This window comes from Penicillium oxalicum, chromosome IV, assembly GCF_001723175.1.
Source record: "Penicillium oxalicum strain HP7-1 chromosome IV, whole genome shotgun sequence".
Classification (NCBI taxonomy): Eukaryota; Fungi; Ascomycota; class Eurotiomycetes; order Eurotiales; family Aspergillaceae; genus Penicillium; species Penicillium oxalicum.
In genome coordinates this window covers 1,156,127-1,182,075 of record NC_064653.1, presented here as the reverse complement: position 1 = coordinate 1,182,075, position 25,949 = coordinate 1,156,127, and the positions used below count along the sequence as shown (strand labels likewise).

At 51.2% G+C, this 25,949-nt stretch overlaps 7 protein-coding genes across 7 annotated transcripts; 6 read left to right on the top strand and 1 right to left on the bottom strand.

Moving 5' to 3' along the window:
* Nucleotides 1-365: 365 nt before the first annotated feature.
* Nucleotides 366-1,910, top strand: POX_d05194 (Drug resistance protein; the record flags this gene model as incomplete). Its single annotated transcript, XM_050114043.1, has 1 exon — nucleotides 366-1,910. One exon carries the CDS (start codon nucleotides 366-368, stop codon nucleotides 1,908-1,910), a length of 1,545 nt encoding a protein of 514 aa, XP_049968994.1.
* A 1,679-nt stretch (nucleotides 1,911-3,589) lies between these two features.
* POX_d05193 (High affinity iron permease ftrA) lies at nucleotides 3,590-5,007 on the top strand (the record flags this gene model as incomplete). The annotated part of the gene is made up of 4 exons (XM_050114042.1): nucleotides 3,590-3,620; nucleotides 3,716-3,840; nucleotides 3,903-4,348; nucleotides 4,434-5,007. The coding sequence occupies 4 exons, from the start codon at nucleotides 3,590-3,592 to the stop codon at nucleotides 5,005-5,007; spliced, it is 1,176 nt and encodes a 391-aa protein (XP_049968993.1).
* A 1,663-nt stretch (nucleotides 5,008-6,670) lies between these two features.
* Nucleotides 6,671-8,521, top strand: POX_d05192 (Iron transport multicopper oxidase fetC; the record flags this gene model as incomplete). The annotated part of the gene is made up of 1 exon (XM_050114041.1): nucleotides 6,671-8,521. One exon carries the CDS (start codon nucleotides 6,671-6,673, stop codon nucleotides 8,519-8,521), a length of 1,851 nt encoding a protein of 616 aa, XP_049968992.1.
* Nucleotides 8,522-9,423: 902 nt separating this feature from the next.
* Nucleotides 9,424-10,088, top strand: POX_d05191 (uncharacterized protein; the record flags this gene model as incomplete). Its single annotated transcript, XM_050114040.1, has 3 exons — nucleotides 9,424-9,448; nucleotides 9,611-9,675; nucleotides 9,753-10,088. 3 exons carry the CDS (start codon nucleotides 9,424-9,426, stop codon nucleotides 10,086-10,088), a joined length of 426 nt encoding a protein of 141 aa, XP_049968991.1.
* A 4,963-nt stretch (nucleotides 10,089-15,051) lies between these two features.
* Nucleotides 15,052-16,104, top strand: POX_d05189 (uncharacterized protein; the record flags this gene model as incomplete). The annotated part of the gene is made up of 1 exon (XM_050114039.1): nucleotides 15,052-16,104. The coding sequence occupies one exon, from the start codon at nucleotides 15,052-15,054 to the stop codon at nucleotides 16,102-16,104; it is 1,053 nt and encodes a 350-aa protein (XP_049968990.1).
* Nucleotides 16,105-17,639: 1,535 nt separating this feature from the next.
* POX_d05188 (uncharacterized protein) lies at nucleotides 17,640-18,139 on the top strand (the record flags this gene model as incomplete). The annotated part of the gene is made up of 3 exons (XM_050114038.1): nucleotides 17,640-17,789; nucleotides 17,926-18,036; nucleotides 18,098-18,139. The coding sequence occupies 3 exons, from the start codon at nucleotides 17,640-17,642 to the stop codon at nucleotides 18,137-18,139; spliced, it is 303 nt and encodes a 100-aa protein (XP_049968989.1).
* A 2,337-nt stretch (nucleotides 18,140-20,476) lies between these two features.
* On the bottom strand, nucleotides 20,477-23,325 carry POX_d05187 (uncharacterized protein; the record flags this gene model as incomplete). Its single annotated transcript, XM_050114037.1, has 3 exons — nucleotides 20,477-22,680; nucleotides 22,752-23,211; nucleotides 23,278-23,325. 3 exons carry the CDS (start codon nucleotides 23,323-23,325, stop codon nucleotides 20,477-20,479), a joined length of 2,712 nt encoding a protein of 903 aa, XP_049968988.1.
* Between the last annotated feature and the right edge of the window lie 2,624 nt (nucleotides 23,326-25,949).

Genomic DNA, 25,949 nt, shown 5'->3' with positions numbered 1-25,949 from the left:
TTCTTCCCGCGCCACATGGTCTTTTGTCTCTACCTGCCTACTTGTCTCGATTCAGTCGGCGGAGTGGAGATTTTCCGACGGCAAATACTTTTTTTCATCGCGATCCGACACTATTTGGGGCCATCTTCGGCACCGCAGATGCATGATGTGCCGAAGCTCCAGGGTACTCTCATCGAAGCAGGCAGGGTTGGATCCACCCAATTTTCATTCGCAACGGCGAGAGTGACACGGCTCTCTTCATCCGTCTACTCTTCTGTCGAAAGCGATATGGTGTTTTCCATGGTTTTTTTTTTAGCTTTTTTGCTCAATATTTATATCTATCTTCAACCCGATAGACCTGGCCCGGACCTCTTGTGCACCCCGCCATGGAGGCAGATCAGTCATCCAAGCCGTCGACCGTGGTGCCTTCGATGGCACCATCATTCTCAATATGTCGGGAAGCACTGTTTATAACGGTAGTTTGCATGGCACAATTCATGACGCAGACCAATGTTGGCGTCTGTCTGTCAAACCTTGATATTCTCGGCGAGAGTTTTGGAGTCACCGACTCGGGTATCCTGAGCTGGTTCTTGGCTGGCTACTCGCTGACCGTGGGCACCTTCATCTTGATCTTTGGCCGATGTGGTGATCTCTTTGGATATCGGCGGATCTTCCTCGCTGGATTTCTTTGGATCGCGCTCTGGTCGCTGGTCGCCGGACTCAGTGTCTACTCCAACCACATTTTGTTCATCTTTGCACGAGTCCTCCAGGGCATTGGCGCTGCGATGGTGCTTCCGAACGGACTGGCTATTCTGGGTGCAACCTACCCGCCCGGGAAGAAAAAAGCCATGATCTTTGCACTTTTTGGCGCGGTGGCACCCAACAGCGCTGTATTGGGTGCAACCTTCAGTGCTCTCTTCTCACAACTTGCATGGTGGCCATGGACATTTTGGACACAGGCTTTTGTCGCAGTTGCCTGTGCGGGACTGGGCCTCATGGTGGTCCCGTCCATCCATCATGACTCCACTCCCCAGGTAAACACTTGGACGGATCTTCTCATGGCGCTGGATGCTCTGGGTGGACTGTGCGGTATCGGTGGATTGGTTTTGATCAATATCGCTTGGAACCAGGCTCCTGTCGCAGGATGGAGTACTCCATATGTCTACATCTTGTTGATTCTTGGAATCCTGTTGATTGTTGGATTCTTCGTGGTGGAATTCCGAATTGCGGAGCATCCTTTGATCCCATTTCAGGCGTTCAGCCGAGATGTCTCGTTTGTTCTGGGCTGTGTTGCGTGTGGATGGGGCGCGTTCGGAACATGGATCTGGTATTTCTGGAGATTTCAGATCGAATTCCGGCACACGAGTCCTCTCCTGGGCTCGGCAGAGTTTGTGCCCGCTGCGCCGGTAGGAATTTTGGCTTGCTTTGTGACTGGGCTATTGATTGCCCGAATTCGACCCGGGTGGATCATGGTCATGTCCATGACGGCTTTCACCCTGGGTAACATCTTCACAGCCATTGCTCCCGTCGACCAGACGTATTGGGCATTGACATTCGTCTGTCTCTTGGTCATACCGTGGGGCATGGATATGTCATTTCCCGCTGCGACGCTCATGCTGTCAAACTCGGTCGAGAGGAAACACCAAGGTATCGCTGCCTCGTTGGTCACGACGGTGGTGAACTACAGCATCTCCCTCAGTTTGGGATTTGCGGGAACGGTCGAGGTTCATGTCAATAACGGCGGGAGAACTTCTGCAGATGTCCTCAGAGGATATCGCGGTGCTCTGTACTTTGCGACAGGTCTAGGGGGACTGGGAATCCTGCTCAGTATGTTATTCACCCTCAAGTGCTACTGGGAAGAGCGTCGAGCGCAACCTGTGGACGCGGCAACGGCCGAGAATTCCTTGGGCACGTTAGCTGAGGGCCCGTGATCATGCCTTCATGATATTTTAGCAGCCGAGCCAAGGCCGGCCGATCAAAAGCAGTCCGGTGTGAATCCCTCTGTATAACCATATCACCATTCGTGCCGTAACTTCCATTTGACAGAAGATTCTTGTACGTGAAGCCTTGACCGCATTTTAGTCAGACATATTCTGCTCAGACCGACCCGAAATGGGAAGGCCAAGCCCGACAAGCTGGGGTCATACGACATGATACATAGAGAGGCAAGCGAGCTCGTCGTTTTCGCTCCCATGTACAATTGCCTATTTCACCTGCCTGCCCGTACGACTGAACCCAAAGCAGCCTTCCCGCAGTTGTCTCACCGCAGAACCATCCTTCGGACGTTGGGACCAAACGGAGGTTAGTGAGAGGTGGATCGAGTGATCCGCCGTGTGGACTTGGCGGCTGGACGATTCTTATCAATCAGTAACCTAATCAATTCATCATGTTGATTAGATGATCTTGCTCATCTGCGTTTTTGCAGGTGGAACCCAGGCAACGTCCGATGATCCATCATTTTTCGATAAGCCAACAAGCACAATGCCTCATAGGACGCAGATCAAGAGGTCGAGATAGCATGTCATATGAAGCCCAAGAATAGTGTACTGCAATCCCCATCATTGTCTGCGGCGCGGTGCTGTTTCAACAACACCAACACACCATGGTGTGGGTGTCGTGAGAAACCTTCCAGCGGCCGAGTCTCGGCGAGCGCCGTGTTTTTTGTGGCCGTTTTCGAGCAAGCTTCAACCTGGCCCGTAGTTCTACTGATTCTGTAGGTGGAGATATGCGATCAGTTAGACACCCATTCTGGCATATTCTGGCTTCGGCCCACTTCTTCGCGGAGCAGTGACCATCCGGGAGACACGGAATCGATGATTTTTGCACCGTGGCGGAGGCATTAGAAGGCGCCGCCCGTTAGTCGATTCAGCTGCGATCGAGGATGGCATGTCTAGACCCTGATCTTGTCCTGGTTAAATCCTGTCCGAGTCTACGCGTGGACCCCTTTCGAGAAACCCCGCGTAGGGAACTTGACAATGGCGCACAATGACCCTGCACGAGCGCTCGTGAGAAATAAGCTGGTTAATGTGACTTTGGCCGGAATTTCCTCGAGACTAATACATCTTAGAAGAGAATTCTGCCTGTGTTGCTCTTCGCCCCGTTGCTTTTCACTCGTGCCATTGAGCCCTGCGAACCCTAGCGGGCTCAGCTGCGAAGCTGCAACAGTCGGGCACAAAGGCAGATCGGGGACATTGGGCTGTTCACCACATGGAACGACAACTGGCTCCTGTGGACCCGCAGGAATGCCGCTCGGTCATTGTTGACTAGAATGATCAGATATGGAACTTGAGTGGGGCCCCAACTTTCCCTGACTGCGTAGCATTGACACGCTAGTAATTTTCATTTCGGACTCCGGGCCTCCCACGGGAAAATCGATCAGCACGCTAAAAGACCGACCAAACATTAAAATCTCACACACTGGCCCTTATCAATCAGTTTGCATTTTTCTCCCATTCCGCTAGAGGGGTTTGTCTCTACTTGCCTTGCCTTGATTTGCGCGTGCGTGAATGCAGACTCAGACTCGGACTTAAGCTCGGACTGAACCCTCTTCTTACCTCAAGCCCGTCCAACATCGTCTCTCATTGCATTCGGTCGCTGAAGAGAATCCAGGATGGGTGCCAATCCAGTATTCGCAGTTACAGGTACGGCTTTGTTCAGAGGATGCATGATCCGCCTCATCAATTGCTGGTATCGGTCGTTTCCAACTGTCCACAGCTAATATCCAGTACTGCCATAGTGTTCTTCATTCTCTTTCGAGAATGTTTGGAAACAACCGTGGTTGTTTCCGTTCTGCTGGCCTTTCTGAAGCAGACCCTGGGAAATGAAGAAGACAAGACGACGTATAAAAGGCTCGTCAAACAAGTAAGTTCCTCTTCAAGATCTGCGACATGGCATTCCTCTGACAAACTGGTCTTGCGCAATAGGTTTGGCTGGGATGTGCATTGGGTGTCGGTATCTGTCTGGCGATCGGCGCCGGCATGATCGGTGCCTTTTATGGCCTCGGCACTGATACCTTCTCCGCCACGGAGGATATCTGGGAGGGCGTACTGGGTATCATTGCAGCGATCATCATCACCATCATGGGTGCCGCCCTGCTGCGGGTCTCCAAAATCCAAGAGAAGTGGCGCGTTAAGCTGGCCAAGGCTTTGAGCCATGAACGTAACCCCAATGAATCTTCGGGGGGACGGATCAAGCGCTGGTCTGAAAAATATGTGATGTTTATGCTACCTTTCATCACCGTCCTGCGTGAAGGCCTCGAGGCAGTCATCTACGTGGGTGGTGTTGGCCTGGGTCTTCCCGCCTCGTCTTTCCCGTTGGCGGTGTTCTGCGGCTTGCTCGCAGGATTCGTGGTTGGATACATTATCTATCGGTTGGTCATCTCCCCCTCCTATATTTGTTGGCGTCTTGTTTGAGCTCTTCTGGAATCAAATACTGACCAAAGGCTTTGTTTATAGCGGCGGTCGCGAAACATCGATGCAAATCTTCTTGATCATCTCCACTTGCTTCTTATACTTGGTAGCCGCTGGTCTCTTCTCGCGCGGTGTCTGGTTCTTGGAAAACAATACTTGGAACCACAAGGTGGGCGGAGACTCTGCCGAGACCGGCTCTGGTCCGGGATCGTACGATATTGACCAAAGTGTGTGGCATGTCAACTGCTGCAATCCTCTCATCGGTGGTGGTGGTGGCTGGGGTATCTTCAATGCTTTATTTGGCTGGACCAACTCGGCGACTGTGGGATCCGTTCTCGCATATAACTTTTACTGGATCGCTGTGATGGTCGGCTATGGCCTGATGATGTGGCGCGAGCGCAACGGACCTCTGCCATACCTGGACCCGGCCGTGAAGAAGCTCGCGCGAAGCAAGGGTCGGGCCAAGGCATTTGTGTTCCGCACCAAGTGGGATGAGCCTTATTCGGATGAACCTGCCACTGCTGGACCGTCTCGCATCCAGGGAGACAATCTCGAAGCCGGCGTGCTGCACAACGAGAAAAGTGCTGGCACAGCTGTGTCCACTGTCGCTCGACCCTAGGTCAAAGGCTGCCGGGAATGAAAGCGAGACTTTTGGCCTGTTGTTAGAATCTATGTGTAACGATATCAAAACGAAATCTTAAATTCAGCGAAATTGTCCTAGTCAGGATGGAGACGGGAGGGAAACATTGTGGGGATCGCAATTCCGGTACGAGGAAACGCGACTTCCTCGTGTTGTTTTGGTCACGGGGATGGAGGAAAAGACAACAGGGTCCAGAGTTACAGACCTTCTCCGATCTCGCCACACCTCTTCGCTCTGCACCATCAGCTTGACCCCCGTGGCTGAGGGGACTCTTTGCAATCGAAAGTTGCCTTTCTAAATTGACCTACGTGTGCAAATCATCACTATGGTTTATAACAAGAGAGGAGGTGCTGGTGGTGTTTTCATCACCTGTGATATTAGGTGTGCAGGGAGAGACAGCGCACCGAGTGAGTCACAGTCAATTATGCGTACCTGTGTGAACTTTTCCCCCTGCCCCCAGGCCTTGCTTTGTACAAACTTTAAATGCATTATTATTCAACGCTGTTTTGCAAATTTTGAAATCGCTGTCACAGTATTATTCAACTTTGGTTCTTCTTCGGTTTCATCCTTCCAATTTTCGTGGCTCTCCAATCGACTTCCCCACAGGACATCAGATTACCAGCGCAACAGCAAGCCACCAAATCCAGTTTCGGCCGTCTCGGCTAATCAATCAAATCAATCAGATACGCGCAATGGTGAGCGTGTCTGTGCTCTGCAGGGTCTGCACAGGTTAAGAGTTGCCCTTTACTTCGGCCTGTCGGACGATCGCTGACCTGGGAGAACTTCCATTTCAGTCTGTCCCCGCTCAAGCTCATTGCCAAGGTCTAAGGGTCTTCTAGGCGATGAAGGGTCGAGAGCGTAAATAGGCTTGGCTACCAGGGTTGGCACCCTGGTGGGTGGGACTACCTTACTGCATGCACGTATTTTCGATCACCACGCGGCACACAGCTAAAAATGATCGATCCCACTTTGCCAAGACCACGACCCTCGAGTCTTCAGAGAAATGGACATACCTGGATAAGATAACCCCCCCCCCCCAAAAAGAACTCCCAACGCATGGTCGCGTGGTCGTAAAGACCATGCAGCTGGTGCTCGCATTATAGCCAGTGGGCCCACCTTGTCGAAGGTCTCTCTGGGTTTAGAGCGCCCAGTCCATCCACTTGATCCCTCGAGGCCTGTGCCAAGCGGTGGAACGGGCTGTGAAATTTGCATTTCACGGCGCCTCCTTGACCGGGGACCGAATTTTTGTGGTTCTTCTTTTCCTTCGCCCTCTCGTGTGTTGGTTTGCGCCCCGTGCCGGAGCCGGTGGAAACGCAAGGACACACGGGATCATGCCTCGAGCAGAGATTGATAATCTTATCATGACCGAATCTGTCCGGTCTTGCGAAAAAAAAAAAAAAAACCCACATGCGCTCGTCCTCCAGTGCCACACAGAGGCCTGAAGTGGGACGAATCCTCTTGGGTGGCTTGACCTGGAGCAATTCACATCGTGATCGTGCCGTTCCCATCCGTCCTCCCAGACATTTCTCCGATTTGTCCTGCTTTCTATTTCTACTTCCCCGAATTTTGCTTTGAGCCTCACATTCTCCTCCCTAATTATCCTGAAAGTGCTATACCGAGAACTTGGGGAGTTCTTACGGCCATGGCGACTTCAATAAGCCGGCTGCTGGCACGCTTTGTCGCTGCTCTGTTCATTGTTCAATACACGCAGGCAAAGACAGTAACCTACGATTTTAATGTCACTTGGGTTAATGCGAACCCGGATGGCTTGCACGAGCGCCAGGTTGTCGGTATTAACGGCCAATGGCCCCTCCCCGTCATTGAGGTCGACAAAGGCGACCAGCTCGTGGTGAACATGTACAATGGCCTCGGGACGCACAGTACCTCGATTCATTTCCACGGCATGTTTCAAAACTCCACCAACAACATGGACGGCCCGTCCATGGTCACTCAGTGTCCGGTCGTGCCAGGGGCCTCTATCACCTACAACTTCACAGTGAACCAGAATGGCACATACTGGTATCATTGCCACACCGACTTTTGCTATCCCGATGGGTATCGCCAGGCGCTCATTGTCCACGACAAGGATGCGTACTTTAACGACATGTACGACGAGGAGTTTACCATCACAATGAGCGATTGGTATCATGAGATGGTCGAAGACATTCGATTCATCGACAAAACCAACCCGACAGGTGCTGAGCCTGTCCCGAATGCGTTCTTGTTTAACGATACTCAGAACGTGAATCTTTCTGTGGAGCCTGGCAAAACTTATCTCTTGCGGCTGGCCAATGTCGGTGCATTTGTGGCACAGTACTTCTACATCGAAGATCACACGTTTCAGATTGTCGAGATCGATGGTGTCTATACCGAGCCCAAAGAGGCAGAAATGTTGTATATTTCAGTCGCACAGCGATATGCCATTTTGGTCACGACCAAAAATTCCACGGAGAAGAATTATCCGATTGTCACCGTGGCAGACTCGATGCTGCTGGATCTCATCCCCTCAGATCTCCAGCTCAATCATACCAATTGGCTTGAATACAACAAGGACGCTGACCACCCACAAGCCATTATGCCCGTGGAAGTTGCGTCCGACCTCGATCCGATTGATGATATGATTCTCGTTCCCCATGATCGGATGGAATTACTCCCCGAGGCTGATCTGGTCCTCGATCTTACCGTGGCCATGGTCAATCTCGACGATGGCGCCGGCTACGCCGTAATCAACGATATCTCCTACACCAAGCCCAAAGTACCCACGCTCTACACCGTGCTGTCCTCCGGTGATTTGGCCACAAATGCTGAGATTTACGGTGATTTCACGCATTCCATGGTTCTGGGTCACAATCAAGTCGTTGAGATCATTCTTAATAACGGCGATGGCGGTTCTCATCCTTTCCATCTGCACGGGCACAATTTCCAGCTCGTCGATCGTGCCCCCTCCTACGGCAGACACTTCTATGACTATGCAGACGGCGATCCGCTGGTCTACGACCCCAACAACCATACCGAATTCCCCAAGTACCCGGCCCGCCGAGACACGTTCGTCCTTCCACCTCAAGGCTACTTTGTCATTCGCTTCGTGGCCGATAATCCAGGAGTTTGGCTGTTCCACTGCCACATCGACTGGCATTTAGAGCAAGGGCTGGGCATGACTTTTATCGAGGCACCTGTGCAGATGCAGGAAAGAACAACAATCCCGCAGAATCATTACGATGTCTGCAGGGCCGCCGGGGTCGCGTGGGAAGGAAATGCGGCCGGAAACACACAAGACTTTCTTGATCTGTCCGGTCAGAACAAGCAGAAGGGGTGGCTGCCCGCAGGATTCACGGCTAAGGGTATTGTAGCCCTCGTCTTTTCTTGCGTATCGGCATTCCTTGGTATTGCCTTTATCACCATGTACGGTGTATCCGGTATCAAGGAGGCGAAGAAAAAAACGACCACACAACAGCCGGACGAGGTCGCGTCTGCGGACAGTGTCCGATCTTGATAGATGTAATTGAGAGTACTATGTCAATATATCAAACTGCTTCGATTGTTCATGCTGGATTCCAAAAAAAGATTTCCACAATTGCCCGAATATCGTGCTTTGTGCATGATAGGGGCAGAATTCAAAATTTCTCTTCAGCCACAAGTCAAAGGGATATGCACAAACGACTCACGCACTCCGCGTGTCAATTCTTCCTCACCATTCTATCCAAATTCCTGGCTGCGCTAGGTCTCGACACTGCGTCGTTGAACGAGACTGACTCTCGGCCACAGCAAATCTCATGCGCTGCAAGTCTTTGTTTGACACTGTGATATTGATTCCCTATTTGGGAAATGAGATGGGCTGCTGCAGCCTGGAGTGTTTTCGAAAGTGTGATTGTATCATGCCCATTTTGGGAATAGTGGCAGGACTTTTTCTGCCTTCCAGCCTTGCCAGCAAGCTCTCCATTCTCTCACAATCTGAACTTCAAAGCTTCTGAGCGAGTGATGGAACCTTCATCTCTCTATTACCCACCACTCACCTTGGTCTGATTTGTCGTCAGGCACTAGTCCATTTCTATATTCAATCCGCTTTTGGAAATGAGCAAACCCTCTAACTACGGCTGTTCGGCATGCCTTTTGATATCGCACATAGTTTTAACTGAGGCATCAGTTTGCCTACGCTCAGCTACCAACGCCCTAAGGTATGAGGCAAGTTCAACCTTCCTACTGTCTGGCAAACATCTGGATCCTACCTACACTGATGTAGGCGCCAGCTCATCGCTTGGATATGGAGGGAGCTGCTACATAGAGCTTCAGGATAGCTATAAATGCCTCCCACAATCCGCCTTTGATCCAATTCCCTCCTTTCATCCAAACCAACTCCTACTACGATCGAGCAACCCAAGACTCGTTGGTTCTACCATGGCCCCTCAAAAGGGCAAGGCCGGTAAGTACCTCCCATCCATTGATCCCTTCCTCATTCGAACATCATGCTCATATCAGCCCTTTCTTTCATGCAGCCTCGCGGGTCGAGGCTAAAGAGAAGAAGCTGGCGTGCGCTGCATGCCAAAAAAAAAGAAGCGGTGCACACACCGCGACTCTTCTTCAGCCACGCCGGCTGACCCTCCTCTCCCCGCTGCCGCCACGGCAGCACCGGCCCTGGAACCAGTCCAGGTATGTGTATCAATCGATATGACCACCTTTAAAACCACCAGCCGTCTTCATTTGATACTAAAACCCCAACCTATCAGGGTCGGAAACGCGCCGCAACGGCGGACCCTGGTCCTTCGTCTGCCGCTGCTCGGGCTGCCGCTGCCCCCAGCAGCGAGCCGCCCATGAAGCGGACGAGAACCTCGGGCCGTCGTCGTCCCACGCCTGCTCCTCTTCCCGACGACCCTGTCGAGGAAGCTGCCGCGTTGTCTGTCAACGTGGTGTTCGCCAAGGAGCTGGCGGACAAACTCGCGGACTTCGAGGCCAAGTTTCAGGCCTCTCTGGCTGCTCACAAGGCGGTCATGGAAGCTGGACAGGCCGTCCGGAACGCGGTGGAGGGGTGGAAGGGGACGTGGGTAAAAGGCAAAAATGCCTGAGTCTCGTTTCCCTTGGGGGGTTGGCGAGAGAGAAGGTTGACTGAGCTGGTCTTGGTCTTCCTGTCTCTTGGTTTACTTGTTTTGTTTTGTTTCTCTTTGCGGTAGATAGAAAAATTCTATCTTTTTTTTTTCAGCGTCTTTACTTTTGCAAAAGTAAGCAGTAAGGTAGCCTCGATATGTGCCCAGTTCTCTTGCTTCCGGGACATAGACAATGATGAATGCTGCTCAAGCGCGCAGATAGTCAACCTACAATATCACTTCATCCCAGAGCCTCCTCAAGTCCAGAGCTTCTCGAAGACCAAGCCTCAATGGTGATTCTAGACCCGGCCTGACTGAATCTCGCTTATATTGAAGGGCAAAACAGTGAGATTGTGGACTTTTTAGAAGTGTCCCGGTAAAGGAAGCTGAATTGATGACGTGGTCCATCAGCCCTTGACGAACAGTTAGAGTTTCATTAGCGTCAATGGCTTCACTGAGCACATAGACGCTGACTTTTGACCTAGTCGTGAGGACCATCGAATTTCACCTATCTGGAGGCTCAGAAATCATTTCGGTAGTCCATACCAGTGCAAAAATGGAAATTATATAGCGGTAACAGTCGTGGAAATGGATGTTCTCCGATGCGCTGATGTCTTTAATATTGCAAGATTCTGACGTGATATGAAATTGAGCACACTTGACCGAGTGGAAGGATATGGGTTGCAATGAATGCTTGGTTATCAGTGTCGCCCTTGATGAACACCCTTGAAGCCCAAGGAACACAAATGATTTTGAGTCACCACATAGTACTATGTAAGGCTTCAGGTGTAAGATTACATGTCGAATTAAGGTTGGAGCCAACCTTGCAGTATACTATCCCGCAGGATCCAGTCTCGACTGGACAAGGTACCAATCAAATCTCACTGCTCGGTACTCAATTTGAGGTTGCGATTCTTGATAAATAGGTGTAGATGACTCCGAAAATTTGGGGTTCACAGCGTGAAAAGCACCTACATGAAACTCTGGGTGGTTCAGTGCCTTTTAATTTAGAGTGTAAAGATGTGATTCAGACCGGGAGATACCTGAAATGTATAGAAAGAGACACTCGGGAGACTTTAAAAGGGCTAGTTTTCATGTACCTACCTAGGTATCTGACTTACACCATCTAAACTTGGTCAAATTCTATCAGTGATGAACCTCGTGCCGGTAGGGTGAGCCTTAATCTCCTCGAAGCTCGCCATTGAGATTGTCAGCTGGTGAGCCTGGTGACTCGACGATGCTTCAGACGAGAGGGGTATCTAATTTGGATGGAGACGACACATAACGAGTTCTATAGCGCTTTAGAGGTCGATTTATAACGGGCGGGGATCTGCCCTTGCACTGTATGAAGTACAATGGATGCCCGGTGCTTGGACAACTGTGCGCTTACGGATATCTATGGAACTAGATCTGTTTCGTGGGGGCCTCCAATGAAATATACATTTCTCGGCTAAAAGGTAGTCAAGATCATTCAGAGGCGCCCTTCAGTTCGATCTCGAGTATCTAGAGCTTCCTATCAGAAAAATGGGAAGCCTTGCTCTTTGCGCAAGTTGGATGTACTTATTTGGATAATTTCCGGTCTCTTCAGACGTTGCGTGCTTAGCATGAATTCTCAGGTTGGAAGCGCAGGACTCCACCCGCTTTCTAAGACTCTGTCGTAACTTGGTCTCGAGAGACTTTCAGTCCACTGTTTCCCTCCTAGGTGGAATACAATGCAAAGCCAAAGCAGCAAATGATGATTCTATACTCCAGACGGGAATTACGTCTCATTCGCCCATAGCTGCGCATAGAGACAAAATGCCTAAGCTTGAGCTTGAATGGAGGAGGTCTAGTGTCAGGATTGACTCCATACACTAGAAAATGGCTGCGCATGACTGTAGATGATCCAGTGTTACACATCATGCTGGTTGCCCGGATCCAACGCCCTCCATGCGCTTTGAGAGACTACCTACGCACGGCCGATATTCTACCGAAGATCTGCGAAGGTGCCATGGTTTCAAAGCCAATCAGCCTGATTCGGAATTTCGGTTTCCAAGGTTTAGTGAATGAAATGTGCTCTTTCTTTTGTATTGCTTTTGACCCTGTGCGTTTATCACAGAAAGCGTTTCACTCTTGCAACTTTTGGCCGGGTGATTATGAATCCTGGAATCCAAAGGAAATCATCGAGTGTCATCTTGTGGGTAGCCACACGGATCTCACGATCGATCAAGCTTCGACTCTGGCGTTTTGTTCGAGTGCTTGAGCGATTTTGATGACCCGATGAGGTGCACGTGCGACCACGCAGGTGATTTCCATCTCCATCGACCTGCATACCCCTTCGATTCGGCGTGCGTGTATCCGCATGTTGAAACGCCCAATTTGATCATTTTGATACACAACTTCAATCTTCCCGGGAAAAGAGCTGGGCTGCAGCTCAACTGGCCAGTGTGACCTACTTCGAAACGCTCACACTTGCAAAGCTATATCTCTTTGGACGCGTTCATGACGGGATGGTGTGGCGGGCCGAGAACTCGACCTCGGTGCTGTAGGTCGACTGAGTTGGTCATCGTGAGTTGTACTCTGCCCTTCAGAATATGGTTATAGGTCTACTGAGTTCAAGCCTGCAATGGTGAACAGCGGTCCAGACCTCAAGCGCCCGTTGACATTTGCTGCATGTGCTCCCGAGTTGCAATGGGGAAGAATGTGATCTGTGTACTTTGCTTGTTCAAAGATGCCGCTCCGGCGCGCCTGCGGGTGCCAAACAAGCCGCTTAAACTAGCAAAAAGAGCTGCTGATCAGCAGCGGAACACAAATCAGACGACGCGATCGACGAGATCGGCACGACTGCATTCCAAGGCACGGTCTATCCCGGTCTTCCGCGTCGAGAGATCGCCCGACATCCACAGGAGATCCGTTCACATTGGAGCGGCCAAGTACGTGCATGGCTCTAGTGGGTATCGCCTTGGCCCACAGGAATAAGAAATTACAGTACACAATAATATACTAACAGTGCAGGGCTTCCCCCGCTAGCATCGGGGTCTATGCCAAGGTGTCAGATCCCCGAGTCCCCGACGGGTACTTTTGTACGTCCTGTTATAGTGCTGTCATCAGCCCACATCCAAGAGAGCCCGAAAGAATGATTAGCTCATCAGCTCTATGTGGTCACAGCCAAGGAAGTAAGAGCGACCGTTACGTGTCATCCCCATCTTAGGAATGGTGGCCGCTGGTGATCAATGGGAAGATCGAGGAGGTACCCATTATGCGCCATCCATGCGGAGACATAATGAGGGTTCATCTCATGCATGGTCGGCCGAGAGGATCTCCAAACATTACAGATTGTAGGGAGAAAAACGTCTCAGATCTCGACGTGACAATTTCTTGAAAGCCGCTCGTGTTTGTGATTGTGCTTCTTTTTTTTTGTTTTGTTTTTCAGTTTGAAGGTGGACCGCTGGAAATTGACGGAGGCATGCGTTTGGGAAACCAACCGAACAGTGCTACTACGCTAGAGTTGGGATCTCATGTCAAACCCTTGCGACCCAGGTATTATCCACGAATATATCGTGGAGTATGGAAGACGGACTACACTGGTTGGGTCGCAGTATGCTTACGAAGCCCACTAACACATATTGGCTGCTTCGATGCTATCCATGTGTCCGTGTTCGCTGACTAGATGATTCGAATGTCCAGATCTGACACCACGAAGTTGACACACCCATCGCGTAACTGTTTCCTGGTGGACATAGCATGGGTTTCTCTCATCGATCACACCGCTCAGAGTGGAGGCTCGCGATATACCACTGTCCGTGTTGTTGATCGTTCCCGTGAGCACTACAGATGGTGACCCTGGTCGTCAATGATCCTGCTACCGTCACACAAATCATTGGCCAGCGGTACTGCAGTCAGCCTGCGACGATTATCGACAGTTTGACATATTGATGCCCGTTCGAGGCTTTCCAGCATTGTCAACGTCAACTTTGGGGGTCTCTACCGGTCCGTCCACCGCCAAAGCGCGCCGCTCTAAGATAGGGGATCCTGGACAAGACGAACATCTGTGAACGGTGCCGTTCATTGCCATTTATGCATTCGAGCCTCACGGAGCTTAGGGAGTCGCCCAAATTCCCAGGACATCGTAGTCCATGCGTATGGCTTCCAGGTGATGTCGGAATCTCGGTCCCGCCTCAATTGGAGCATCACGTACAGTCTGTAGTTTTCCATCTTCCAGACTTTTTGGTGGTCCATGGGCTTGGTGGAGGGACGCCAAAATGTGGGTAATCAGAAATCATGAGCGATGGGTCATGGCAGGATCCTCCGCGCCGCGCTAGTTTGATGTTGGCCGCCCGTTTGGGCCTCTTCGGTCTTCGTCTGCAGAAACATTACCGTCAAACGGTGCATCACCTGGCCAAGTCGTCCCTGGGCCGCGTTTCCGTATTGAAACCGCTCGTCTCCACTCAATTCCGAGACAAAAGTACCAGCCATACCATCATGATACATCCAGCCGACAGTACTGTATTTTCCCCCCTCTCCAGACTCTGGACTCTCTTTTCTCGATCCTTCTTCCCCAGTCTTTTATTGAATCTTCCTCTCACTCTCAACCCCTCCTCATCTACCCACTCACTACAACCACTGCAAGCCTTTCGCCCCCCCCTCTATTCCGGCTTTACTTCACGTGGAAAGCGATCAAAATTTTCGCCTGTCCAATTTTCAGGAGCTCACGGCTACGCTGGATCGGATCACCGGGCCCTTGTCTCCATACCGATATTCAACACATGAGCAGCAGCCTCGAACTTAACGACGTGACGAAGAGACGATCCCACATCCTCAACATACCATCACCCAGGGCCTGGACGAACAACGCGCGAGACAACATTGACCACCCTTCTGCACAAACTTTTATTTCTCTGCAAGACGCCTCCTTCCTCTGATCCGTTGCTCCAGGCGGGCCCGCGGCAACACAGAGCCCGCAACCATGACATCCATTGACCCCATTGGAGCATTCTCTCACCTACAAAACAACCTGCCAGACTGGATTTCTCGTGTCTCGAAACTGGCAGCCCACGCCTCAACCAAGCATGCCGAGTATAGTGCAGCATATCGACGCCATGCAACTCATAGAGCTCGCCGCCGAAAGAACAGTTCCATCTGCTCTATTCACACCACCGACGTCGAGCCAACTGCCCAACGCTCCTCTTCCACGAGAGGAACAAATGTTACGGCGACGACCGCCGACAATGAAACTCATACGCCGTTGCAGACCGCTGGACGGAAGCGCAGTGCGGACGAGACATCCTCAATTGATTCCGATGCACGGTACGACTTGGTGAGCACCCGGCACAATGCCATCATTGAGTATGATGGTCATATACAAAAATCTCTCGAGGAGATTGTGCGTGATATTGGGATTGCTCGAAACCACATGCGAAGAGCGAAAATGTCCATGGTGACGCGGGGGGCTTCTCGATCCGGTTTCCGACACCAGACCTCTCTTGGGACTGGTCAGCCGGGTGAAAATGCAGGCTCATTGTCATCGCTTTCTTTTGTGCGTAGCACGCGGGCCGGTAGTGGGCTGCTATCTATGAATGGTTCCTCTGGTATGGCCAAAGAATCCTCGTTCGATTTTGCCGAGAAGCAGTTGGAGCTTGCCCATAGCCTGTGTGAGACGGCTGCGTACCAGGTCCTCCGATCGGGTGACTGCGGTACAGAGCTTGACGGGGTTGAAGAAAAATTCACAATACTGCAGGAAATGGCCGAAAGAGAGGTGAAGCGCCTCGAGGAGGAGAAAAAGCAACAGCAACAAGACGAAGAAGCCAACGCACAGTTGAAGCTACCATCGGGAGCACTCGAAGAAGATGCGCCGATCAAACCGCTGACCCCGACCGCTGCACGGATGGCTCGGTTGGCTGCCATTGCTGCCAGGCCCGTCACGACTGCTCCTGACACCATTGAGGTCGACGACGCCTCGTCCATTTCCGTGGAATCTATTGATCTGTCCGCGTTCCGAGCCTCGCGGATTCGAATTTGAAATTTCTCGCCTTACCCACCCACACACATATGCACATCTCTGCCAATGTTCTTGAAGTCTTCTAGCAACTGAGCGTTTTGCCCGCTGAACTTATTACTCGCCAAACACGAAAAGCAACTTTGCGTCGGATGATCTTTGTCGTCTCTCCTTTCTTCACATCACGGGCTGTCGATCGTCGCACTCATCTCGTGATTTTTCTGTCGCAACCTCAATTCTCTCGCTGCGTCCCATTACTTCTCCTATAGCTCCCCATTTCTGTTATATCGATGCTGGGGGCACCGACAGCTCCTTCCTACATTTTCTTAATTGTTCTATCCGCATTGTTTCATGTCGGGCGTGCATCGCGGTGGCGTTTTTGTTCTTTTCCCTGTTTATATCCGGTGTGGGATCTAGCCTTCAGACGTTTCACTGGTCTGGCAAACCTTGTGTCAGTTATTTATCCGTCTGACCATCATCAAATATCTGCCTCTTATCCACATTTACTTCCCTCGAGCCGGGACTTGTGCGTTTCCGACTATCTCGTATCCGAGCAATAAAGTCGTGCGTTCGTAACCCGAAGGAAACGCGCACACTGATAATCAGCTGCACGCTACGACATGACCGGAAAACCCTCCATCAGTGGTCTCTCGCGCAAGCTCCCTTGGAAGGAGTTGACACTGAGCAGCTTACAATAGAAATTCTTATTGATCTGAAGCCCCCGTAATCTCACCTCAAACGTCCACTGCGCGGCCTCCACTTTCTAACTCTGGTTTGTTCTGCCATGCATGCAGACAATATTGCCACCCAAGTTTCATCTTTCCAACGGTTTTAGATCCTCCGTATTTTGGCCCCCAACGATGATACACATAATCGTACATGTACACTTGGAGGAGCTCCACCTTAAAGTCACTGTCGCATGACCTTGAGATGCCCAAGTAAAAAAATGCAATCCGACAAACAGAGATCTCCAGTCAGGCAAGGCAAAGCTACACCGGGGCTTCTAGTCCAGGAATTGCTGTTGATCGCGGATACCCGAGCAATACAAAGACCTTTGTCCTCTAGCTACTCAGGTAGATGCCGGGGTCTCACAGTTGTGTTTTTTTTTTTCTTTTTTTTTCGTGCTTACGACTCGACATTCCCGTCATTACGAGATCGACGTGCCATCCTCATGCTGCTGTGGCAATGCGCACGAGGTGCAGGAGGCTGGCCAAGACGACCAGTTGTCATGCAGGAGTGGAAATAATTTCCACACCGATCCTGATCCCGACCAGCGACAATAAGATAGGTAGAAAGAAAAGAAAAGAAAAAACAGGGGGAAACTTTCAATCCTCCCTCCTAAAGAATAGAGCATGGTCAGACACTACCTACATGTATAAGTAAGTGAACGGGTTATAGGGGGTAGAAAGCGCGCATAAGTAGTGATCAGAAGACTCTTAATAGTACAGTGTCCAGCGTGCACTCCAGTAGGTTTGAACCCTCGCGACGGACCATCGATGAATAATCATTACCAGGTGAAGAAAGAATCCATCCATGGTCTTGAAACCTATAAAGCACCGATGGATGATGGCGAGACTCGTTTCCAGACAGCTGAGTTAAGCATAGACTGGCTCTCTAGTGCCCATCCATTATGGCAGGAAGGTTCGGGGGGCAACGCGTGGTCCTGTGTACCACTCTATTCAGTTCTCAGAGAGGATGAAAACATCCGGGTACCTAGGACTGGGGCTCTCCCGTCTATGCGTCTAGTGTACGGTACCGTAGAGAAGAGCTGATAGCCTGACCTGAGCCTGATACTGACAGCACGCCATAAAGCAATGACGGGAGAAAACACAATCTGAACACGAGCATGGCCCTCCTATAAACGGGGGCAGAACCACATCCACATTCTTGACCGTTGCAAGCGATTTATCTCGGGCACGTCGACGGCTGACAACAGCACGCCAAGATAGGTATAAGGTAGGTACTTGTTGGGGAATATGAGACAGTAGAGATCTGATTGGCTTGCTTTCCGCTCCAGGTCCATGTGCTGCTGTCAGATGGAGATCAATACGCGAGGTGATGGCTGTGGATTGGGTGGTGTAGGAGGACACTAGGGATATTGAAAGGGAGCAGCGACCTGCCTGGTTGGGTTTAGTCTGGTCGGAATGAGTACATATACGAGATCCGAGCTCGGGGGGCCTGATGGAGATTGAACCTTTTGACGTGTAGAGTACAGTTACATGGATTATATTGTAAATATTTACAGGATGCTCCATTGCTCATGCTGGAGCCAAGGGAAAAGTGAAGTCCAATTTTGAAGGAAAGTTTACACTTTCCTGAAAATTCAAGGCGAAAGCCCGAGGTCGGGCTATTCTCTTCTTGAAGAGCAAGCCGTCCAGATCAAGTGGGCTTGCCCATGTCAATAGTCAGACCACTCTAATCGGGAAAAGGATGCAGATTGGAATTTAATTACATCATGCTGTAGCGAAAGAAACGTTATGTGCTCATAATACATACAGTACCGTTACAGGATTCCGAGGCTAGAAATCATCCAAGCAGGTCAAAAGAGAATCATTGGCTCATGGAGCTTGTATTGCTTTTTAAACAACCCCGCAAATCCGTTTCAACGAGCTCCACCCTTCCCGCTCAGTGCCCGTCAGGTACAGTGAGGCTGTACTCTGTAAAACCTCTTTTATCCTCTTGGACTTTCTCACGTTGACATCCTACGGCAAGAGATACAATTTCTCTAGGCACTTGTACGGCAGTCAGGTACGCAAGAGAGCGCATAGATGGATGCAACGCCACCTTTCAGAATACCTTGCACAGTGAGAACCGTGTTTTCTTGTTTGAGGGGGGACCCCCCCCTCCATAGTGTGTGTGTGCCAATAGTGACTTTTCGGTGAGCGTATGATCATTACAAGGAAAGATGTTGTGGAAATTTCCAAAATGAGAGTTGACTGTTCTTCGGATGAAGAATGAGTGAATTATATGCTTACAGCCAATTAGGGGCTCCCTTTCAGGGAAAAAAAATCTTACAAGTGGTGATATATGTGTGTCCCGGTTCCAATGAGATGGATACTCTATCATGATAGGTCAAATACAAAGGACATTCTTGCTGTCTCCAAGACGAAGATAACCATAAGCCAGTGGACTTGTTAGCCAGTGACGAGAGCAAATTAACTAGGTTTGGATACCCGATGAATCGCATCCACACTCTGCCTGAATGGAAACTCGTACTTAACAATAAATACAGTTGAAGGACATGCTTGCTCAAAACGATCCCTTAGATACTTACCCCAATTCCATGATCCTTACCATAACCCATCCAGCCATAAAAATGTATCAAGACATGGGTCATACCTCATTGAATGGTCATTTGAGCCTTTTGCTAGGACTGGTAGTGGTACGGATGGATAGTTCCGATAGAGTAGTACACTCAGAAATGCGTAAACCAGCAGAGTAGCTATCAGGTAGCAAGAGATGGGAGCTTTTGACGTGGAAATCGGTATGTAGCTGACAGAGATTCAGAATACTTTAATCTAGAGAGCCTGAGTTCCTCCTACAACTGTTGCTGTAGCATTGAATGGAGACAGGATCGACACGCAAGTTGAGATTGCCGAATGTGATTCTTTTTTAGATATTCAACCCTGAAAAAGAATCACTTCCGGCAGAGCGGGCATCACCAGAGAGGCGCGTACCTAAGCATGCAAGCTTCCACATGGATCTTAAAAGCCAAGATACGTATGGATATGAGCGATGCAGAATCACTTTCCATGGAGAAAAGAGATCGACTGATGCAAACACGAGAAAAAGCCAATCATCGAGTCTGTTCTGGATAGTATAAAATGCGTGCAATTACCTTGACCCAGAGGAGGATGCGCCTGTGAAACCCAGCCCTCGAGTGTAAAGGTGTCCAGCGATTAGAGATGAAACTGGAAGTGGAATAACCTTGCATTGGCGTTGACCGAGGTCGAAAATTAACATCATCCTTCGTCATATCACAGAAGCATAAATCACATTCATATCAACACCCGCGAGGGCTACAGATTTTCAACAGGCCCAATACAAAGAGGCCAAAGCCAGTCACAGCTCAAGCAAATGATGCGAGCCCAGAGTTTGCTCGCCATATAAGGAGAAAGATATTACCCCCGGACATTTCCATAGAAGAAACGATGTGGGATAGTCAAGAAAAAAAGAAAAACGAAAGTAAAGAAAAGATTAGAAACAGATCGGGAGAGATCGTAGTGAACTCAACTTGCACCAAGGCTGACTGTTGAGTGGGTATCAAGTGACCTCAACGAAGGCCGAGTCGGACCTGAGCTTCATTACCAAATTATAGCTGGCTTAAGTAGTTGGCGAGACACGTTCCCGAACAAAACTTCATAAAAAAAGAAGCTCGGCGTTCATGAGGAGCGCTCTAATAATCAGGCTTCTCCTCAAAGATGGGAGGACGGCCTGATTCGACGTTCCACTGGATCTTGGCTTTCTCATCCAGCCAAGCATCCTCGTCCGTGCAGGCGGTGACACGGGAGGTGTGGGCAACCTCCTGTCGGCTGACGCCGGCAGGATCGCGAGGAATCCAGATAAGAGGGGTCTCAGCCACAACGGCCGGATGGAAGTAGGCATCACGCTCGACCTCGGGGGCATAGGCGGTTGGCTCCCCCTCGCTAGGAACAAGTTGACGGAGCGCAGCGTAATTCTCATACTTGTCAGGACGCAGCCATCTCGTGAAGAAGTTGGGCTTCTTCTGCTTTGCGGGGAGAGGGCCGTCAGTGAGAGCCTTTTCGGACTGCGCACCATCGACAGTGCTCAACGGAGCGTCTACGCGCGCACCCCCATTGTTGACCTTTGAGGCAGAAGAATCGCCGTTGTGATCGAAAACGGACTCGTTGGATGCGGGATGCTTGCGATCTTGGGTCAAGAGTGCCTCTTCCTCATGCTCGAGATTCTTAGGAAGGTAGTTGAGAAGAGGTTCCATGGCGGCGTTCATCGAGATATGGTAAATAATGACAAAGACGAGGAAGATGATCATCAGAATCAAAGGTCCCAAGGCAACGCGGTTGGAGCCCACGCCAATTGCGAACAGACCGATCAAGCAGACGATGAGCAGATAGCACCCGACGGTGAGCTGCTGCAGCGCGCGGACGTAGCCCCGACCCTGGCAGTCAATGCTGGCGTTGGAGACGTAGAGCAGATTGTAGCGGTAGGCAAAGTAGAAAAGATAAAGACCGATGGTAGCGAAGCCCATGACAAGAGGGGCAATGCACGAGTAAACGATACCGATCACGGCCAGGAGGGTGACACCTGGGTAAACAGTACCCCAGCCAAGACCGGCCAGGTTGGACCAGCGATTGTACATCTTGCGGGGAGTCTTGTCGAGCAACGTGCCCAAAACCTTACCAAGGATGAGGCCAACGATCTGCAGAAGCGCACCGGCACTGAAAGAGAGACCCTGGAGGATGATGTAGGAAACGTAAAAGTTTGATGCGGTCGGAATGTTCTTGGCCAGCAAATCGGCCGCAGAAGAGGGATTGTTGATAATCGAGGTGACCACGCTAGTGGCGGCTGAAGCCAGAGTGACCACCAGGAAGACTTGCACGACCTGGAAAGCAAAGAAGGTGTTTTGCACCTGCAACTCCACCGCAGCCAGAGTGGGCTCACCCGACAGTTTCGCCATGAGCCGAAGGATGATAGGGACCAGGGCAATCAGGATCGACATCAGCACGACAGGCAAGAGGCCAGTGATCACGCCAAGAATCCAGGGGGGGACGTCCAAAATGAATCGCAGGAAGTGCACCTTGTCGGTCAGTGCCTGAATGTTGGAAATGGCACCCACCGCAGCGGTGGGGATGGCCCAGAAAATAATCAAGGCACCGATGAATCCGAGAGTAGCGGCGACACGAATGACGCGCTCCCACCACTTGATGCGCAGGTTGGACCAGATCACCTGAGTGGGATCCAAGCCGATGTAGCGAGGCGCCATGTGGAGAGGAAGATTGTGCGCCACCGCCTGATACGCGGACTGGGCATCGGACTGGTGGTAAAATTCCACAAAGACGGACGAGACCAGGTCGACTTCGTTTGCCCGGTGCTTGGCCTGCAGCTCTTCAACCTCTGGCTTCAGGCGCTCAATTTCCGAACGAGCCCAGTTGATGGTGTCCACTTTCTTGCCGATCAAGAACTTCAAGCGGTGGGTCGGGCGGTCCTTAGCCTTCAGCCAGCGCGCCGCTACGGAACCAGACTCATCGTCGAATTCTCCCACATTCTCCTCCGCGGTATGGCCGTTTTCGAGGCTGCCCTCCTTCTTCAGCTGCTTGTTGCGGGCCTTGTTGGCCATGACGATCAGTTTGGTCTCGGCCGCCTCCAGCTTCATTGCCGCGTCGTCGCGCTCGCCAACCTTGTCCTCGAGGTCCGAGGTCTTGGTCGCAATCCAAACGTTCTTGACCTTGGAGCGACCAAACATGGCGATGATCTTTTCTTTGCTGAGATATTCATCGGGAACGGTGGTGAAGAGCACCGTGCGCGATGACAGCCGGCTCGCATACGCGGGAGAGAAAAGATACGCCTGTCGCAAAGTGATATAGAAGATATGTTCACGAGTGATGGTGTAAAACACGATACCTGCAGGAACGAGTGAGCATTCGGAGGACGAGACCTTGCACGGGACCATGGATGCGATTTGATGCACATACCGACGTAGATCCAGGCGAGGAAGCAATGCGCATAGTAACGGGCGTATTCAGATGTGTCAAGGTGAGAAATGGTGATGATATTCAGCTGCTTGGCAGATCGGGTACCCGTGGCGTCGACGGGGAAGAGAATTGGCCAAGTCACGCAGCAACCCACCAGCATCAGGACGGAGATCAATTTCAAGAAACGCAACAACAGGTATGCGTCCATGGAGTGGTGTTTCAAAACGTAAGAGTCCGGTAGTTTGTACATGGCGACGATCCAGTTCCACAGACCCGTGGGTGAGTTTGGGGTGCGCTGCCATGACCTCAAAGTGCCGATGTAGGTACGGGGCATATAAGTTCTGGGGTTGCTTCGGCGAAGGATGATAAACAGTACCAACATCACCGCGAAAACAATCAAGGAGGGAATCAGCGTGGATACCAGGCCGGACAGCGAGGGAGGTGCCTCAGACGGGTTGTCCTGTCGCCATTGTTAGCCTCTTATCCACCCACGTTGCTGGTTGAAAGCGTAGAAAGAATCGCGTACCGATGCCCGTGCAGACAGCTGGTGCACGGCACCAGCGTAGTCTGCCATGATGGCGGGCTGATTTTGGCGCCAAATACGCGACAGTCAGAAGTCAACTACTGTGATGGGAAAGGAGATCAGCAATCGCCCGGGCGTCGTCACAGCTATTGACTGCGCGGATGGATCTCGCAGTCTGTCGTGAACTGGTGGGCAGATGAAAAGACACCAAGGGAGGTGTTGATAAGGAATGGGGAAAGACAAAGTCGAGCGAGGGGGGAAAAGCTCGACAGTTTAAGCTTTGAGAGGGAGGCGCATGGATTTGCAGGCGAACTGGCGAACAGCTGCCCGCCCAATTTGTGGTTGCACCAGCCCGGCGGATCCTGGGCCATGACCCTACGTAATTTTATCGCCAGCCAACTTCGTTTCCGGCATAGTTCTCCAGCGAGTCTCTGCTTCTATGCTGACCGACGATGACTAGTTGACCCCTCCTGCGCCCATCCTCCAGAATGAATTGAATCGTCTGTCGCCTTCTCAGGCACCTACCACTACTGTGGCCACGGTCGGCAAACCAAACCAAATGAGCTCGTGCTTGACCTCTTGCTCACTCCGACCGTCCTCGTTGGAAGGGGTGGTGGCTTGGGGGGCAAAAAGAAATGAGTGTAAAAGGGGGCGGGGGTTCAAACATCAACGGGCTGGAATTTTTCGCTGTCGCAGCCGCTCTTAGCCCCTGGCTCGCAAGGCTCCGTTTCATTATTGCTCCCTTTTGCGTTGGCCCCATCCCCTGGGAGGATCTCCACTAGGGTGAACGAGCGACGAGTGATCATCCGATCCAGACTAGAGCTCTCGCTGGAACGCCACCCCGGTTGCACACGATCGTCACTCGCGCTATGGTTCATTTACGATCAATGACTCCATGAGATCGTGGGCAGGCAGAAGATCACCACTCCGCAGCAAAGGTCGCACGGATAACAAGCTACCACTTCTTTGGGTAATCTAGGTGCAGAACCTACCCCATGACGCAGCTTTTCACTTGGCTCTGCTGGTCTACAGTACAACCTTTCCAGTTTACATCTGGAAAACCAGACCCTGGAAACTGGACGCTGGATGCTCGACAGTTGGCGAGCGTGATTACTGACTTGTCAGCTTCGCCTGAATGGACAGTGGAAAAGGCCGATGGGCGCCACCTGAGCCACAAATGATTCTGCAGCATCCAGACATCCAAAGATAAGAGTCAAGGTTGTGGTCCACGACCCGAACCATTCTGAAAGACGGCGCCAGCGAGGGGCAAGAGATGCCAATCATTATTATGATTCGGCTAGGAGCTCGAGTTTATCGACCATGTAAAAAGGAATGGGGGGAGGAGAAAGTCCCCTCCAGGACCACAACGTGCCGGGCCAGGAATTCTGTTGCCGCCAGAACGATGCAGCCAACACGCCCGACGCAGAGAGTGCCCAAAACTGAACGGCTTGCATGGACGTGACTGTAGCTTCCCCCCGGGCCGTCGACAAGCTGGCACATCCTCGGCCCAATGAGCCACTAGGATGACCATCAAATTTGCCACTGCATCATGATTGGGTCACCCCGTCTATGAAAGACAGTAGTTCCAATTCTGGTCCGCATGAGGAAAGCGAGATCAAGTTTGTGAATTCGGCTTTCAATGCCTGGACAGTAATTGAAGCTATTCTTCACGGTCGTATGCTGCTGACCAGATGAGCGTCCTTCCTTTTTGCCAGTCACCGCGACTTGTTGCAATCGCAGGGGTTTCCTGCACACCCCTCAAATACGAGATGGGACCCGCATACAGATCCAGATACACAAGGGGCAGACGATCAAAACAACTTTCAGCGACCGTGTTTTGAGACGAGGCTTTCTTCACCTAGAGCTGGAACAGCAACTACGAATTGGGAACAGGGTACAATTGCCCAGTGTCGCAGGTGATCACCGCAAAATTTCTCTCCTCAAATTTCATCTTCGAGCTAGGCTTCCTCAGCGCAGGTGACTATGCAATCGCACCATGCACCCGTGAATGCGTCGAGCGCAAGATTCAGAGATGAGATGGAGTAGGCCGCTGTGCAGGATCCAATCGATCGGTCGAGGGCCCACGACGCGAATCCGCTTTCATTTAGTATTTGGCTAGCGTGGGCCTTTGCGCACGATGCAAAAAAAAATCTTTTTTTTCTTCACTCACAGCTTGTGGCTGAGAGTTCTCGGGGATCCCAGTCAAATCTGTAAATCAAGTCCGGGTGCAGTTGCGACCGGCAATATTGGTCCCTGCGTGAAAGAGCTGGAGAGAGAGAGAGAGAGAGAGGCCCGGTGCCTGTATACGACGTAACATGGTTTGTTTCCCCCTTCTCCCCCCCCAAAACCACCAACACTGGGCTTAACAGACCCCCAAGAAGATAAAAAAAAACAATTGAAGAATGTGAAACCATTCCCTCACAAGTCGTGGCTTGGATCTGGAAGTAGGCCTCGCGGGTCTGAGCTTCCAAAGGGCAATCAGTACCGAGGCTAGGGCGGGCTACATGGTTCCAATAGGACGACAACCGGTCGAGGAACGGGAACTGAGAAAAATTTGCGTGGACGTTAGTGTGTCACTGTCACAGATCCTGTCAGCTTGTCAGTCCCGTCCGTCGACTCGGGGAGGTAGGCTTGCCGACAAAAGACAGATTTGACATGCTTTCGTCCGGAGGGTA